This window comes from Rhododendron vialii, chromosome 10a (genome assembly GCF_030253575.1).
Source record: "Rhododendron vialii isolate Sample 1 chromosome 10a, ASM3025357v1".
NCBI lineage: Eukaryota > Viridiplantae > Streptophyta > Magnoliopsida > Ericales > Ericaceae > Rhododendron > Rhododendron vialii.
The window spans coordinates 9,226,856-9,245,868 of record NC_080566.1 but is presented as its reverse complement, the minus strand read 5'-3'; the positions used below and the strand labels follow the sequence as shown (position 1 = coordinate 9,245,868).

Here is a 19,013-nt window from a genome sequence, read left to right as displayed (position 1 = left end):
GTTTTGGGATACCCAGGCGACAACCGGTGAAATCCACTTGGAAGAGGCGCTTGATCACCGCCCATTCTAGATGGAAGTCTCGGGAAGTCAATTGGATTATCTGGTTATACTTAGGAGGTAAGATCTCAATGGTGAGATAGATGATTGTGTATGGGATTTGTATAATAAAGAAAAGTTTAGAAACTGTGAACCGTTTGACGTTGCCGCCTAACTTTTTCAAAATATATGACGCATTATGTATACGGAGATTGAGGAGGTATGAAATAAATCCTTTGCATGTGTTAGAAAGGTCCGAAATTGAATTAGGAGCTTAAGTGTCCTATGATGAGAAACCGATGCGTACCGTAGACTCGTGTAATCCATTGTTGAAAGGTAAGCCGATGTTGTTAGTGCATGGTTACGTGGAAATGGGGGTACGAAGTTCGAAAGATATACGCGTGTTTGTTGTGGTTTGCTTGATGTGAATCTAGACATAGACTTTGATGGTAATTGAATTGTTGTATAATGGATAGTGTTACAGTTGGAGTATGTTGATGTGATGCTTGGCATGATTAGGCTTGCCTTATCTAATTTCGAGGACGAAATTTTTTTTAAGGAGGGTAGGGTGTAGAGACCCGTATTTTAGGCCTATATTTTTTTTTTATATAACTGTACGGCTTGTCGAGATAAACGGTATGGATATATGGATTGACGCATTTGTGGAAGGATATAAAGGTAAATAGATGAGAGGTGCATGTGTGAGTGTGTGGTGTGAGGGCATGGGATTATTTCCCCCACCTCTATTATTCCCAGAGGAATGCTTTCCTCTTTCTCATTTCTATCTCTCGGCTCTCTCTCTAACTCTCACATATCTCTCTCTCGGCTCTCCTCCACTCCCACTCAAAATCAACTCCAATCAACCTCCACTCTCAAAACTCATGAAGATTGACCTCCATTCCACCCTCCGTACGTGGTCTTGAGCGTGTATTCAGTTGGGTCTAGCTCGGAGAGGAGTATTCAACTGATTTTGAGGTTCCGGAAGCTAGGGCTTACTCAAATTGCGTGGGTTTCGCTTCTCGACTTGAGGTAGGGAATTCTACCTCTCTTTATATGTTTTATGAGTGATTTGGTGCATGAATCGTGCTTGTAATGTCGTGTTTAAGTTTGGATTGAAAATTCGTAGTTGCTGTCAGAATTGTCTGTTTTTCCTGGATTCCTACCGGTAGGCCCGTCCTTTCTACCGGTAGAACGTCGTTACTTTACCAGAAAATCGATTCCCTACCGGTAGGAACTCTTCACCTACCGGTAGAACGATTGAGAAATTCCTTCGTAACCAGCTCAAACGTACAGCAGCAGCTCAAAAGCTGCTCAACGAATTCGATTCCTACCGGTAGGAATTCATTACCTACCGGTAGGTCAAGTACAAAAATTATGTCGTTCAACTGTTGACCTTTCTGTTCCCAATTTCTACCGGTAGGAACTTCTCACCTACCGGTAGGTCAAGTGCTTCTACCGGTAGGAACTTTTTACCTACCGGTAGGTCAAGCGGCTTTGTTCAGATGTTGGCCCTTTTGTTTTCAAGTTCTACCGGTAGGACTTGCCTGCCTACCGGTAGGAGATTAGGAGTTTGAGCTGCTTTCAGCTGCTTTCTTGAGCTGCTGCAGTATCTTTCAGCTGCTTCCATATATCTTTCAACTCGCATGTCGAAGCTTTTCATTGACTTTAATGGGATTGTTTACGCATCCTTCCAAGTGTTTTGGCGAGTATTACTCGTTTCTGACTTAGAGTGGCATTCAATGGACTAGAGCGAACATGTCTAGGGATTCGACGAGTAGTAGTGCAATCCGTTCTCTCTCTCGACTCATAAAATTCTTAGATTCCTTTAGTACGTTCTTTTACGGACTCCGAGTATAGAAACTAGATAATCGGGCATCGTAGAGTCTAGTCGTGGGTTGATATGTGGTGTGCGAAGGTACGGGAAATGTACATAGGGGTACGGTGAGGACGTGTGTATTTGAGTATATGCGATATGGTAGATTGTTGGTCTTATATTACCATGTGATTGATTAAATGGTCTTTGGATTCAATTGAATGAATGGATGTTTGTGAAAATGGGAAGCAGAATGAAAGTAAATAACTAATGGACAGAGTATTGTAGGATTTTATGTATGGGCCTAGTACGTCATGTAAGATGCGGGTATGTAAACAAAGAGGAGGCATAAATGTGTCCAATTGTGGAATCACGTAATGATTAATTAAATTTCAGTGGTATAACCGTCAAAGGGATGATGAAATTGATTATGAAATGATGTCGATTGTGAAAAGTGTGAAAGGTGACCCAAGTGGTCGTTATTGAGGGAAAAGACTCGGGGTGACCCTGCGCTCGAGGGAACTAGACCCGAGGTGACCCAACTGATTCATATTATTGGAGGAAAAGACTTGGGGTGACCCTGCGCTCGAGGGAACTAGACCCAAGGTGACCCCACCTGATTATTGTTATTGAGGGAAAAGACTCGGGGTGACCCTGCGCTCGAGGGAACTAGACCCGAGGTGACCCTAGTGATTATTTGATGGGAAATACCGGATTAAAGGAAAAGAAAGGTTTTGCAATTAAGGGATTTAATGAAGATCAATGTGGACACGAGAAAGATTGTACTATCATACGGAGAATAATAAGATGTTTTGATTTGATTATAGACAAGTGTGAGATGACGTGAGTTTAATAATGTAACTAGTTAAAGAAGTAAACGGCTAGTGACATTGATGTGAAGTCTAGGACTCTTAGGCGATAATTCGCAGCTTGTTGGTAGTCATTTGTGGTATAGGCGTATCTGTCAGTACTCATTCATTCTCGGTGCATGGTTCATTCAAATTGCATATAGCTTGAGTTTAGAATTTTCTACTGGGCTAGTGTAGCTCAACCAAATCTTTCTTTTCAGGTTCTGATGCCGGGCAATAGATTGCATGCATTATGTGCTTGACAGTAAAAGACTTTTGGAAGCTGACATCACTGGTTATTTCGTCATCTTTGTGAAGATCTCATTTTGTTAAAGGTGGTTTTGTAACTAATTATTACTGAATTTTCTTTTGACTAAAGTTGTAATTATCTAAACTTAAGGACTTGTTTGTAAATTAAACAGGTGGGAAACTCATTTGGGTAACGTATATGATATGCGAGGTTTCTCTTTTATTGAAATGTATTACTTAATTATGTTGAAAATCGAGGGCGTGACAAACCTTGAGTAATAAAAGTTAATATTAAGCCTCGAGGTTAATTAGTTTCGGTTCGGTTCTAATCCTGTTAATACCCCGAGGTGATTAAGAGGAAACATAGGACTTTAGTGGTGAAAAAGAAAAGAGAAATAGGATTAGTTTTATCGCATGATTAGTTTGTTTTAATCGCATGATTAATTTTAGTTTGTTTTAATCGCATGATTAATTTTATCACATGATTAGTTTTATTGCATGATTAATTTTATCGCATGCTTACATGTTATTAGCATTTAGTATTTTTAGTTGGAATGTTGAATCATGTGATCTTTTATTGTGTTTGTAGATTGGACAAATAGGTTCCCGAGGTTGGTTGCGATGTGTAGAGTTATCACTTAGACGTGATGTAACGACCCTGATTTTTGGTAAATAAAAATTTCGTTAAATATTTAAATTTTATTTTAATTACTTGGATTTGCTACTAAAAATTTCTTTTTTATTTTAATAATTCGTCATAATTAGATTTGAGACTTATAAAATTATATCTTTCACGCTGAGCAATCTAGTCATTTTCTATGGACAAGTATGCTTATAAAAGCACTTGTATATTTTCCTAACGAGTTAGATAAAATCTTTAAATTATATTTCTTAGCTAGAAATCCTACTTGGCAAGTAGAATTAGCATCCAACCAATTGGTTAGAGAAACCGAACTATCAATCCACCTAGTTACAATTTCCTAACCCTAGATGGACCCTTTTGACCATCTTGGAGCCTTTTGAACCTCCCCGAACCCTAATTGAACCCTTAGACTTTTAGGGCTAATCATTATGCCCCATGACAAGTCATTCAAGCCCATACTTGTCATCTTACCCTTTGGTCCATAAATGCTAAGGAAATTTTTGACCATTGGTCATTGATTATTAAGTTGCCAATAAAGCTTTGATTTGACCATACAAAATCATGGGCCAAAGAATCTCATCATTTTACTTCCAAAACTAGTTAACCTAGCCATGCATGCATGCAACCCTAGGATTTTAGCCTTAAACCTAATAATCCTAGACTTACTTTCCTAGACACACATATAGATATGTACCAGGGAGAGAGAGAGAGAGAGGAGAGGCCGAATGAGAGGGAGAGAGAGGCGTGTGTGGTGTGTTTTGGACACTTACACAAGCAACCTTAATAGCGCTAAGCCTATTTACTACATGCCAACTCATTCTAGTCTTCCAAAGTACAAAGCTAGCCCATGATTATGTTCTTTCTTACAAGCAACCTCTTTTTAGGACTAGACTAGTCAAAAACCCTTCATTATGGCCTAAGATTTGGCCTACAAATGGAAGTGACAAGTCATGGAAGGCATGGTATGATTGAAAGGCATGAAATGACAACTCAATGGAGCAAAATTCATGGAAAAAGGGAGAGGGAGGGGGGCCGGCCATATGGAGGGAGAGGAAGCCAAGACTTTTGCCTATAAATAGCAAGCTCACTTCAAGTTTCAACTCACACCTTCACTCCTTTGCTCTCACTTCTCTCTAGAAACCATTTCCATTTCTAGACAGCCTACTGCCCTTCATAAATCTCCATTTTTCTCCTGCTTAAAGTAGTTTTTAGAATCAACTCCCTTCGGGAAAGTTGTAGAGCACTTCGAGACCTTCAAGTTAGACCCAAGAACCACCCCAATCGGTGAAGAAATGACAAAGATATTAGCATCCGAAGTTCAGTAAAAATCTCGGATTTTCATTTCTAGACAGCATACTGTCTCTTCCTTTATCACCATTTTTCTCCTACCTAAAGTAGTTTCTAGGATCAACTTCCTTCACGAAAGTTGTAGAGCACTTCGAGAGCTTCAATTTCGACTTAAGAACAATCATATTCGGCCAAATATTGACCGAGTTACTGCCATCCAAAATTTGGTTCAGATTTGCGAGTTTCACCACCTCGTAGAAAACTTCCAACTAGCTTATTCGGCCCCGACTAGTTTCGGATCAAGGTAGATAAATCTCTACTCATTCTCCCTAGTATAACTTTAGTTATTTTTGTTTATGATAAGGCAAGTTAAAGCATTAGGAATAATTAGCAAGCTTGTTTTACAAAAAATCTTGAAATGACATTACGATCATGTAGGATATTCTTACTCCTATCTCTAAGTATAAGTAGAATCCCTAGCCTACTAACTCTACGTATTGTATAGAATCGTATGTTGAAAAGTAGAATGTCTTTAATTCAAATATCTTAACCGTTTTCTCTAAGTATATAAGGTTAATTGTTGATTGTTAAAGTTATCTGTCATAAGTATATAAGGTTATCTGTTGACTGTTAAGGTTATCTATCATAAGTGTATAAAGTTATCTGTTACTTAAAATGTTAGAATTTTATGAAATACTTGAAAGGTGTTTTCTAGAAATAATGAAAAGGATGGGGAGTATGTTGAACTCGTTAACTTATGTTTTGAGCATGCTAAATAATATAGAATTGGATGATCTTGCTAGTTTAATTTCAAGATTTCAATGAATGCTTTATGATTCCTTATGTGGAAAGTCCTACCGCGGAGTCTATGCATAAAAACGAGACACCGAAATCAAGAAAGTTAGAAACATGACACCTAAGGTGTGGTTAACAAGGAAAAAAGTGTTCGAAGAAGGAAATATTTTGAAACTATATAATGACCAATTTTGGTGGCATTATGTGAGTTGGGAGTGTGTGTGTGTGCCAATGGGAACTCGGAGCGACGGAACCATTGTGCGGATATCCGGAAACCCGGAGCGGTGGAACCGAGGTAAGGTGTGTGGCTTGATTACCGCGGAGAGGTGCCAATGTAATTGTGTGCCAATGGGAACCCGGAGTGGTGGAACCATTGTGCGGATACTCGAAAACCCGGAGCGGCGGAACCGAGGTTGGGTGTGTTAAACACAAATTTTGGAAACGTTGATTTGGAAAAAGAAAAGTAGAAAATGGTGACACGGTCAACGATGAGTCGCGTAGGAGAAACACAAAAAATCATGGACACCAACGATAGTTGAATATCGAATGTGGATGTGTTATTGTTACTGTCTGTTGTATAATTTCTATTGTTTGTAAGTTAAGGGTTAGTGGGTTTAAATTATTCTATTGAGCTTTTTAAGCTCATGGTGTTACCTTTGGTGACCCTGACATATTATATCGGTGGCGACGCTAGTATAATGTATCAAACCTTGTAGATTATCAAGATGAACAGTACACCTTGGAGGCTTTTGGAGCTGAGGAGCTCGCTAGGATGGAAGAGCAGACGGAGCACTAGTTAGGAACCCTAGCTTTCCCCCTTGTTGAATAAATGTACCCTTTGTTGATGATTTAATAATGAGCCAGACTCTCTTTTTATAATAAAATGTCTTATTAACGTACCCAAAATTTGGGGGTGTTACACGTGAAAATAGGATTAATGAAAAATGGAATAATGTGAGAGATTGCGATTTTGGATTATGGGCAATCCGGTTTTGAAACCCAAGGAAAAGTCTGATTGGTGGATGATTTGTTGAAAGTGTTGATTTACGAACCCTGGGTATAGCATGGTGGTGATCGGCTCTCGGATGTTAGGACGGGTCATAAGGGAGGTATTGTGCATGTGTCATAAAATTGGGCTAGCTGTGCTCGCGTGCTTATCCGATGAAGTTTTATCCAAGCTTATGGTCGCGGATGGGATACCCGAGTACATAACTTAGGTATCTTTCATCCGGATCTGGAAAGGGGGAGTCAGACCACTCCAATGTCTTACGCTGGAGGTTAAGAGTAAGAACGAATTTGTGCCGGAGGTTAAGAGTAGGAACGAATTTGTGGATAAGATCCGAGATTGCACATATGTTGAAGAATAGTAATGAAATGATTAATTGTTCTCTTTTTATGTTACTTTTAATGCATTTCAATTGTTTATCCTATTGCTTGTAAGTTATGGATTTCGGGTGGGTTTTAGCTACTGAGCGTCATCTCTCACGGTACTATGTTGCCCTGGTAACTCGAACGCCAAGTACTGAAGACAGAACAGAATGAGCGTAGACAAAGAATGATTTGACATTGACTGAAGAAGATATTATTGAACTCTGGTTACACCCCTAGTTGTAATTTCAAATAATTGTTTTGATAATATACAGTAAGAGAATTTGACAAAATTCTTTAAGGTTGATATATTGTGATTTGATTGGAATTGACAAGACTTTTGAAATTTTAAATGCTTCGAAATGGAAAACTAATTCGAAATCTCTTTTCAATCTTTTTTTAATGTCTCTGAATTTTCGGGACGTTACAGATACGATTCACAATTCGATAACAGGGCATTGCGATTCTCGATATGATTCACGATTTAACAACCTTGTTTAGAGGTCAAAGTGTCCGGACGCAGGGACACGCGTAGGACACATGGCGTGTCCAATAAATTAACTTAAATTTTTGTTGGAGACACGGCTGGGGACACAACGAGACACTGATGGGGACATGACAGAGGTTAGACTATAATTTAAAAAAAATTAAGGGTCATATTGTAATTTCTTTTAAAAACTTAGGGAAAAAAATTGTAATCTTTTAAAAAAATGGGGGTTTAAACTATAATTTTTTTACAAATTTTTAGGAGTCAAACTGTTATTACTTAAATATATAAATAAATATAGGGCGCTGCTATTCGCAGCCCTTTATTTTCTCCCATAGCCCGTTAAAAATTTTCAATTATACTCGACAGTTAGTTACCGAAATTGAGATATATTTTCAGCATTCAATTACCAAAATATAATATTTTTTTCAATAGTTATTTACCGAAAATGTATGTTCGGCAGTTGTTTACCGAAAGTTGAACATATTTTCGACATGTAGTTACCGAATATAATCTTGTTTTTAACAGCTATTTACCGAAATATTATGTATAATTTTCAACAACTATTTACCGAAATGTAGTAGGTTATTTGAGAAAATAAAGGGCTGCGCCCCTAAATATACACATGGCATGTCCCTATTGTGTCCATGTCTCTTTTTTTTAAAATTTTCGTGTTTGTGTCTGTGTCTGTATCCGTATTCGTGTTTGTGCATCATAGGTAAGAACTCTAGGCTGTTCTGCATGAAGTCTCAAGAAGATGACTGACACACAGCAAGAATAGGTGGCATGCCTGAAAGAATAGTCGGCTATAGCCATCGATGCGGTTACAAAGAATACTTTCTAGCAAATACACCGGAAACTATGGATGCAGTAAGGAAGAACATTGCAGTAGTTGAAACATGTAGAAGGGAGACTTGTTCCATATACGATGGAAACTGATAACGACAACAGCTAGAGAAGTTTTTGACTCCAAATGACAGAAGGTAATAACCACAGAAAAAGAACATCTCCAGCGATAAATCAAATCAGCGAATTTAAGTAAACCCGTAGGAGTACGAGTGGGACTGTGGGAGTAAATTAGTTTTCAGCGACTGCTCTTCCTTCAACAGCTGACCGGTCCCCCTTCTTTGTAAACGGACTTTTCAAAATTCGAAGTACAAAAGAAGGTTATTATTTCTTGTGTACACTTGTGGTTTCCATCCTCCCTACTTGGCTCCTGCATCCCATTAGATCTTGATAAACCGTGAAAGATGGGCATAGGCCATGAAGTTCCAGAGTCGCCCAATCCTTGTTCAGCGGCCCATTTGAGAGGTCGCTGGGCAAAGCTACCTCGTAAATGAGTGATCGAAAATTACAAAACCAAAAACGGAAGAAGAGATGATATAGTGTGTATATGCGTAGCTGACATCCCAATCCCATTCTTCTGTTGCAGACATCTCAATCCCATTCTTCTAAGCTTTTGTTTCCTTCCCTCCCACACCATGCAAATGAGACCCTTCCTTACCATAGTTGGACTCAGTGGCGGATAGAGGATTTGTGTTTAGCATTGACCCGATCGAATCATGTGTATTTTCATATGCATAATAAAAATATATTCTATAAGCATATATTGCTACTTGCGAGGTCCGAAGGAGAGATGTATAGTGTGTATATGCGTAGCTGTCGTCTAATTTTATACACAAAACACAAATGAATTACCCCATGCACGTATAGAAATTTTTTCCACTCAAGGGACTTACACGGACTAATTCCATAAATTTTTTATTAATTAACCTAAAAATTAGTACAATATACTAGAATATTTGAAATTGTGCAGATCCCCCCGTGGGATCGCCCTTGGTTGGACTCCACGATAAAGTGTTCGACTTCCACGCCAATGTGTCGTGGAGAAGGTCGCCAAGAGTACTTAATAACCATTACTCTCGTAAAAAAAAAATTTCAAAGATTGACTGACCATTTTTTTCTCTAATGACCAATGCAATTAGAACAAGTTCATGCTCATGTTCGATTAATTTCATATATTTTTTTATGATTCTTGAACATACTACAAAATGAACTGCTCAAATCTTGCAACATAAGGATCATGTGAGAGTGGAGTGCAGAGAATTAAGGTGTCCTTCGGGATAAAATTTTGAATCTTTTTTGTCATGGTCTTTTTTTTTTGTTTATTTCCACTTAATTTTTGTTAGGTTCGGATCAATTTTTTTAGATTAATCGCTAATGATGGAAAACATTCGAAAAGGTCAATCTTTTTGTGTTTATAGAGCAACTGATTTTTTTCAACATTATTCTTCTCATCGAGATGAATGATGTGACATAAAAATTATGATGAAAAACTAAAAATAGTTAACTGAAAATTGAATAAGATTGTCAATAAAATTAATCTAGTCAAAATTCAACCTAATTATCGTATCGGCTCCATTTGTTTGGGCGTAAATTATTTTCTTCAAAAATATTTTACTTTTTTTTGGTGTTTGGTTGTGCAAAAGACAGGAAAATATTTTATCAGTTAAGGGGGTGTTTGGGAGGCATGGTTTTACATTTTTCAATTCCCATTTTTGGATTTTGGGTGTTTGGGAGGAAGAGGGAAAATGGATTTTGGGTAAAATGGATTTTGCAATTTCTTGTTTCTACAACAAAACAGAAAATCTGGAAATAGGAGCTTTTTGGATTTCCATTTTCACAATTTTGAATTCAGCCATGCCAAAAAGACAAGGCTACCCTCTCTCTTTTTGGATAATTCCCATTTTTGCCATGGTTTTGGAAAAGTAACAACAAACAATAATTGAAATAATAAAAATATAATTAAAAATAAAAACGGGGGACACCAATTCATGAATCATGACCGGGGGCAGAATTTCGGAATTAAATTTTAAATAAATTGAGCCCAAACATTATTTATATACATTATACACCATTATTAATAACCGGGGGCAATATAGCAAAAAATTAATCCATAATTCATTTTCATTCCATATCTTCCAAACACTACTCCTACTGCAAAATGCATTCTGCACATATCATCCAAACACTCTACTAAATACAAAATACATTCTGATCATAATCCTAAAAGTCAAAAAGACAAAAAGTGAAAAATGAAAAGCCAAAAAGTTGTCTCCCAACATTTGACTTCATATGGTTGAAAATGATTTCCGCTTGAAAAGGTGGTCAATCATTTTTCGAACTTGGTTTCACTGCTCGACTAATAATTGCATTACTTTACTGAGCTCTCTCATAGCCCCAATCTCATCCACCTATGACTTAACCCTGTGCTTTCTCATAAAAACAGATAAAATTTTGTATGTAATAATATATACATCATTTTAAAACTATCAACCATACACCAGAAAATAAAAACGAAACTTTTGTTTTTTGCTAATCATTTTACATGGAAAAACTTTTACATCGAAAACTATTTTATTTTGAAACATTGAGAAAATTCGACAAAATCACCTCATTTTATGTAACACGCACATACTCATGCTACACACCAGAAAAATTGTTCCCTGATGTAATACTTACCGAGACAGCCAAACTTTTTCAGTTGACAAGTCATCCACCCTCCCTCAGTGGAGGCGTGGTTCCGAGCCCCGCGAGAGGCGTGGGCGGGGTTCAGGGCTATAGACAACCTCTGAACTCCTTTGGACTAACATTCTAACTACTATTCCCTCGTTTCGCTGATATATACAATATTGACAAAAAAGAAGAAGTAGTAATACTTACCGTTAAAGTTTTAAAATTAAATGTCAAAATATTTATAAGAGAGAAAGTTTGAATGTGATGAAATTTGAAAGCTTTTCTTACCGTCAAGTGAGCAAATAAAGAGAGATGAAAGATGAATCTTCGTGACTCACGTAAATTATTGAGTGATAATTTATTTTCTTAAAAAAGGATACACGCGTGTTTAGTCGTTCTAATATAGTGATATTGAAAATCCATTGATAGATATGCATACAATTCAAATTTTAGATACAATGACCCGTTGTGGGTTTGCCCCTCACACAATTAACCAGAATTCGATTCTTAATGCTAGTAATTTCTTGCGAATTTTCCAGTCCAACCGTGAAAGGTCTATCTTTGACCAGACAAAAAAAAAAATTAAATGAGGTGTGCATAAACCGGCCTGAAAATCTTGACCGTCGGAAAAATAAAAATTCTATGATACAACCTCCTTACTTTTCATGTGTGGTTTCTAACGAACGAATGCGACTTTGCGATTCTTTCTCCAATCGAATGATTCGCGCGGCATCAATACCGCCAAAGGTCCAAACCACCACGGGAAAATTATTCTATGCCTATGGCCATTGACTTAATAAAAACGACGGTGGGACCCAATTAAAAGTACATGTATCCTCTGGTGGAGAGGAGCTTGGGGCACCAGTGACAGGACTCGGTTCTGGTCTAATTCTTTCTCTTGAGTTTGCTATTCAGTTTTAATAATTTGTGAGTTCTTAATATAATTTGTGAGTTCTTTTTGATTCACAATAATGATTGAAACTGTTCACTTATCAAAAGTTTACCGTATTTCAAAATCGTAGATTCCTAGGTATCAGAGACGTGATGTTTGGCGTAGTAGTCTGTGTTCTCAACAAGCTCTAATAAGTGAACCGTGTTAAATGAGTTACAACCCAGTGTTGCACATCTTTCTATTTCAAAATTAATGCATTTCAAAGCCATGTAAAACGGTATCCGATCTATGTGATTTTTGTCATGGCCGATGTTTTCGACGAATTTTAAAAAATGAACGATTCTGATCATTGTTGTGGGCCCGAAAAAGATTCACAAATTATCAAAACCGGCCTGGCCTGGAGGGCAAGAAACCAGAGCCGAGTCCCCGGTGACGGTGCCCGGGGCATAATTACCCACCATCATGGGGGCATCAGAGAAATAGGAAAAAAAAAATCCTCTGTCGTCCTCCGCAAATCGCGCAACCAACTTCACAGCATCTCTCTCTCTCTCTCTCTCTCTCTCTCTCTCTCTCTCCATTTGGATCGAAGGTAGAAGAAGCAGGCCTAAACTCCATAGCTCGCACGATCGGTAATTGTAAATCAATCACACTTCAATTCTTCCGCATACATTGCTCTGTGATTTTACTTGTGCGACATGTTTCAACACTTTTTTGTTCGTCTTCGTTATTTACAGCTATATCTCTCGATAATCCGATATTATGTCGCGGTCTAAGTCACATAACACCTGTAGCACGAGCGTGAAAGGGTCTTTGAATCACATCTTAAACAACTACAATTCGCGAGAGCGAGGATTGAGAGCGCATACATTTTTTTGAAGTTGAAGGATTTTGTGATTAAGGTTGAGATACCCCACAATCTTCGGCTTGTCAAATATCGAGGAAACCACAATCATATGACATGATCAGTGGGGCCGTAGGGACAGACTTTCGGTTGATTTCGAATGAATTCAATTGTTGTATCGAGATCCTCTTGCTATTTCATTTCAATTTGTTAATCGGAGTGGCCTAGTAGGCCTCCTATATCTGAATCGTAGACAGTTTTGCTGAAATTAGAGCTTTCTAATGGTCTAGAATGTTGCTAGCGTTTTCATGATTGTGCTGTATGTGCTTGGTGGAATCGTTTTTTTGTATGTGTTAGGCCTGGAGTGTCTTCATGGATTTAGTTACACAATGTCACTCCCAGCGACCGCTCTAAAAACAGACTTGTGGGTGTGATATCGAATGTCATAAAAGACTTAATTGAAAACCTCCCTAACACCAATTGGTTTAGGGGAGATGGTAGAAAAGCGGTGAACCGTATGAATTGGGGAATTTGAACTGGCTAAGGCATATATGATTGCGTAACATGCAGGTCGAGATTTCTCTCGTTTTAATATGACATGATCTGGAGTAAGGTAGTTCGAGTCTGGAATTTCTATGATTTCTGCTCTTTCTTACGGAAACGTAGGAGGTTATTATTGTTTATTCCCAAAAAATCGACGTGAACACAAGAAAATTGGATAAAACATATATACATAGTTTTAAATTGACATGAACAAAAGAAGTTTAGGGTCATTCTGAGCACAATCCTGTTGAGGCTTCTATAATCTGTTTGTTATTGGTTTGCTATTAGTTATTATGTTTTCTTTTTTGGGGTGGTAATTTTGTGCATTTAATCCCTCCACTTGGCACTCAATAAACGTTTTTTCCTCATCTATAGTATCTCACTTGACATCCACTTTGTTTATTTATTGAGTGCAAATATATTTATTGCTAAATCTCTCTTGCATTTATAATTTTTTATTTGTGAATTTCTGTTCTCCATGACTTACCTTATATGTGCGCACTTCATTTTGCATCCTTCAAAGCTCATGGATTGATGAAGAAACCTGTCTTCAAGTACTTTACTATGGGAGAAGAGTTCATCTCTTGTGGAATATATTTATTTTGTGTTTTAAAAAAGTGCTTTAAGGGGCTTGCATGCGTTTTTTTTTATGGTGTTAAGGTATTCAATGAAACAGAAAATTAGCCAAAAATGTCAGCTTCATTCCAAGTGATAGTTCTGGGACGGTACCACAAGAAAAAATCCAAAGCAAGTGTAAAATTTTACACCTATCACTAGATTAGAAACTATGTCTTTTAGATCAAGACATGGATTCTATAACTAAATAATGTGTTCAGTCTTTACCACTTTTAAATCAGATCCATAAGCTTCTATTTCTATGTAGCTTGAGATACTTCTAAACCAGCTTCATATATTCAGACTTGTTCACTTAGCACTTCTCTCTATCCAATAAATTCCGGAAAAGCTTTTTCCTTGGATTTTTCTTGTCTGTTTCTTTTTTATGAACAATTACATTATGTATCGTCCATTCCATGGCTATATAGTGAGCGTAGATCAAGTTAGCAAAAAGGGCAATGTCATATGTTTTGGAAGGTGCTTCAGCACTTTAGTCTTCCTCCAATGTAGGCTGGTAGCCCATTAAGTTTGCTGACAAAGGTAATCCTGGTTCTAGTATTTTGATAGTATAACCTGCCAAACTAATGAGCAGTATGACTTATGGTGACCATCTATTGGAAACCTTCTCCAGAGTAATTAGGGTTTCAGTTTCCTGAATTTGTTGGTACGTAATTGGTGATCCTTCAAGTCTCTTTTGCAACGCATAAAATCATCCATTTGATGAAATCATTGTGGGAAGTGGGAACTAAGGTCATGTGCTATTGCAGCTTCCTTTCACTAGGTTTGTACAAAGGACAATATGTCAGGCACGGAAGATATCAAAGATCGTGAACATGTGGAAGGAGAGGTCCTAGAGGACTCTGAGAAAGCCAAACCATCACCCCTGCCTGTGGAAGGAGAAGGAGAGGTCCTAGAGGACTCTGAGAAAGCCAAACCATCACCCTTGCCTGTGGAAAGAGAGGTCCTAGAGGACTCTGAGAAAGCCATGCCATCACCCCAGCAGGAGGTTGTGTTTATAATTGTAATTTTCCCTATCTTCTAGAAAAACTGGTTCTCTATTTTCTTCACTCTGTTTCGGCAATATCTCAGGACTTGTACAGTTGAATTTCAATGTTATTTTCTGCAGGAGGAAGCTGTCAAGAAGAAGTATGGAGGAATAATGCCCAAGAAAACCCCACTTATATCCAAGGTAATGTCTTAATTAAACTTCAGCCATGGCTATTCCTTCAATAATGTCGCAAAGATATTTTAGGTTGTGTGTCTATCAAAAGTGTACTTTTGAAAACAGGACCATGAACGTGCTTTCTTTGACTCTGCTGATTGGGCTCTGAGGAAGGTACCTTCATCTGTAGCTCTATTTCCATTACAGGAGCGTGAGTTGTAATGATGGATATACATCATCTTCTGCAAGTTCCAAGAACCTAATACCGTTTTGTTCTTGTGGATGAATTCAGCAAGGTGTAGAGAAGCCCAAAGGACCACTTGAAGAACTTCGACCTAAATTGCAGGTATTTTTCTGGCATTTTCTTACCCCCTTATCAAAATCTTGGTTGTGATATAGTAACGCTATTTCGGGCATTTCTGGGTTACTACTACTATTCTACTAACATGAGTGAGACATAATTGCAAAATATATGACACGTGGGCAAAATAATCATGATATATATGATACATTCCATTATGCTTGGACTGATGGAGTGACAAAGGATATAAGGCAATATGGTGAAGTTGTATGTGCAAAACTGATTGAAAACACCATGCAGATTTATATTAACGAAGTTGAGAATGAATTGTGAGACTGATAGGAAAGAAGTGGATTGAGAAAAAAGGCATAATAGAGGTATGGCAGAAAAGCGTACTTGAACTGACAGAGAAAACCCATATGTGCTCTGGTGGAAAGAAAAGAAAAAGCGGAGGAAGCTTTTTCTACAAGGACAGCTTTAGCAAATTGAGGCAAGCCTTTCAATATATCAATCATATATCAGAACAGTGGTTTACAATTTGCGATTTGTTGATTTTTCCTAAATATCATCAGCCCTGCGTGTTGAACTCACTTTTCGGCTGAATAAGAAAAATTGACCCTCTTGAATCTTTGTTGACAAGTGCAATCTTATGAACATTTACTCTTAGTTTAAGTCCAGTAAAGGATAAGATCCGCAGAGACAACCATACAATTGAGGAAAATAATACCCTTTTGGAGTGTCTTAACTTTTTGCTTTGTCGATATCGTCTTCTGTGTCTAATGATTTTTCCCTGTCAAATGGGAGGGCAGATAAGCAGTCCAGTGGAGTTTGCTTTTGAACTGTCAATGTAAATCTTACGATATCACCTTAAAACTGCTAGGAGTATCCGCTAATTTTAGGAACATAGTTCTTTCTCTTTGTTCTAAAAAGCATATCTTTGCAACTCAGGCGTAACCTTCTTGTCTGATAAAATATATTTGTTGGAGTACTGTTGCTTGATTTTAGTTAGCTTAAAGAAGTTTGTCAAACTTTTGTCTCTATATGTTTAAGTACTCTGATGATATGCAAAGGCATTAATTAGACCACCCATGAGCATGGCCCTCAATTAATACTATGTTGGGAGGGGCTTAAGGTTATTGAAACATCAAAAGCATTTCAATGCCAATGGAGACTGAAGGTATTGACATGTTTGTGTTGTGCATGATATTGGACTCTTCAGGAACCATTTACCCCCTTCTTTTGAACATGCCACGCAGAATGCCAAGCAATCAGAAGAGGGAAATTGAGAAAAATACATCTCTATTTAAATCTCTACTTCTTTGATTTCAGTTCTTTCCTTGGATTTTATACATGTCAAGGTCACATAGTCTGTAATGCCGACCTGGTCAAAGTTGACGGTTGCTGTAATGGTCAAAGTGCATGCCACCCTCCCATTACAACCAATGTAGTAAATATCGTAGTAGGAACAAAGGAATGCAAGAATTTCAAACCTTCGTAGAAAGACCAACTAAAGCATACTGCAGGCTTTTTTTGAATTAGGAAAAGAAATATCATGATGAAACAAAACAAACAAATTGAGGTGATAGGAGAATTTACATTGTTTACATCTTTCCCATTTTGCTATTTCATAAGAAGAAAAGTTCCGATAGTAACTTAATTTATGTTTTGTTCTTGTGATTTGTGTGGCAAAGATATATGCGTATCTGTAGGGCAGCATGTTCTTGCCGTAGTGTATGACGTTGTTCAACATTTGGCTGTCAATCAACATGCTTGTATCATGTTGAATTCACACCCATGCTATGCTACATACTTATGGTAGCTCTCATTTGGTGAGAGGTGGCTAATTGTTACTTGATGGTTAATAGATTACAAAAGTTCTGAAACATGAAGCCTACTTAATTCAAAGACTTGTATCCTGCCTGGCTAATTTTTCCCTCTCATTTTTGTTTCTCTTTATTGTCTAGCCAACACAACAGCAAACACGATACCGGAAATCTCATTATGCACCATCTGATGAAGAAGGTACGCAATATGATAACTTTGGCTACCATAGATAGTACTAGTGCCACAGCCACTGCTATCTTTGGATACACTTTAACTTCATTTTTCGGCTTCCTTCGAAAAATCCCTCCATGATACACCATCCAAACGCAACTTGGGGATTTCTCACATGTATGATTTTCATATAGGAGGGATTGCTCCACCTGAGGATGCAGCAACAAATGAATGAAAGGCGCTTGCTGTTCATTTGATTTGGCGAGAAGTGCTAATTCGTATTCTAATATATGCATCGGTGATTAGTGAATTTATCTGTTTCGATGATATTGGCAGAGATTTGTGTTCCAATGTTTGCTGAGAGAAGAGAGAGACACTTTCCATCTGTAGCTGTGCAACTATACTGTCAACAGCAGAAGCTTTTGTCCCTTATATTCCTGAATCGCAATGTATTATTTCTGCGTTCAGACGTTAGAAAATGTTTCATGGGAAAGAGGATAGGCAGATTGTAGGTAGATAAATCCGTTGAATGAGTAATTAAAGTATCATTTTCCATTTCTTTCACATCAAATCCTCGACGAAAATCTTGTCAGAAATTCTTATCTGCAGCCAAATTCTTACAATAAGTTTTCACAATAGTGCACAGGGAGAGAGTATGCATGTTTTAAAAGCTTCGCACGGTTATGTTGATGGTCAATATTTTGACAAATGTCTTTCTCTAGAATGCAGTTTTAAAAGCTTTGCACGGTTATTTTGATGGTCAATATTTTGATAAATATCTTTCTCTAGAATGCAACCGTGTCATTGCCCATCATGTTCACCCGTTCGGATGCCTCACTGATTCTCCATGTGATTCGTACCTGAAACCGTCATATTCGTACCTAAAACCGTCATCCGAGCGATAGCTTATTTCAACAGGTAATATCAACGTTAATAGAGAGAATTTCAACGATAGCTTTGCACGATTATGTTGATGGTCAATTTGTTGTTTTATCACCTTTTTTTCCACTGCATATGAAGCTAAAGAGAGAGAAATCTTCAGGGTTAAACTAGAATCACTCTGAAAAATCGGGAGCAGTAAATTTTAAAGCCAGATCTAGGGGTGCTGTAGTGCACCCCCGCACTACACGTGTAGTGCGCCAAATCCGGTCGTCCATCTCGGCAATGGACGGCTCGGATTTTCATCCGAATAATGGACAACTTGGATTTGAAGGAGCTTGGATTAAATCCAAGCCCTTCGTATCAACATGGACAGTCAGATCTGCCGCACTATAGCAACTCTGAATCCTTTAAAGCCGTCTGTATTATTTTTCTTTGAACTTGTTCCCTCTTTATTATTTCTCTCTGAAGATCTCAAACTCATTTCATAGATATGTGTTTTTTGGAACTTCGTTTGTACTAGAATTTCGTTGTTGCATATAATTGTAGTTTTGGATTGGAAGATGGTGATGTGCACACCATGCACATTTAGACCGTCTGTCTCGGCAATCAATGGTCCAAATTGCACGGTGCTGTGCGTAATCTCATCCGTCCACCCGTCTCGGCAATCCAGACCATTGATTGCCGAGACAGACGGTACAAATGTGCACAACACCATCCTCCAGTCCTGTAATTTCTGGGGT

General features: G+C 37.9%; 1 protein-coding gene across 2 annotated transcripts; it reads left to right on the top strand.

Moving 5' to 3' along the window:
- Positions 1-12,341: 12,341 nt before the first annotated feature.
- On the top strand, positions 12,342-17,955 carry LOC131302610 (uncharacterized). 2 transcript variants are annotated; one of them, XM_058329329.1, is made up of 7 exons: positions 12,342-12,563; positions 14,701-14,939; positions 15,060-15,122; positions 15,222-15,269; positions 15,388-15,441; positions 17,361-17,418; positions 17,586-17,955. In XM_058329329.1, the coding sequence occupies exons 2-7, from the start codon at positions 14,733-14,735 to the stop codon at positions 17,624-17,626; spliced, it is 471 nt and encodes a 156-aa protein (XP_058185312.1). In that variant the 5' UTR covers positions 12,342-12,563; positions 14,701-14,732; the 3' UTR covers positions 17,627-17,955. The 2 variants fall into 2 exon arrangements, with proteins under 2 accessions (XP_058185312.1, XP_058185313.1); XM_058329330.1 differs by lacking the exons at positions 17,361-17,418; positions 17,586-17,955 and adding an exon at positions 17,088-17,120 and having other exon boundaries at positions 12,353-12,563.
- Positions 17,956-19,013: the final 1,058 nt, after the last annotated feature.

Bases quoted from the DNA above. Each gene is read 5' to 3' on its own strand.
- LOC131302610 (XM_058329329.1), top strand. From the start codon at position 14,733: ATGTCAGGCACGGAAGATATCAAAGATCGTGAACATGTGGAAGGAGAG. The intron at 15,123-15,221 runs GTAATGTCTTAA...TTTTGAAAACAG, and splicing joins AAACCCCACTTATATCCAAG to GACCATGAACGTGCTTTCTT. The intron at 17,419-17,585 runs GTACGCAATATG...ATTTTCATATAG, and splicing joins TGCACCATCTGATGAAGAAG to GAGGGATTGCTCCACCTGAG.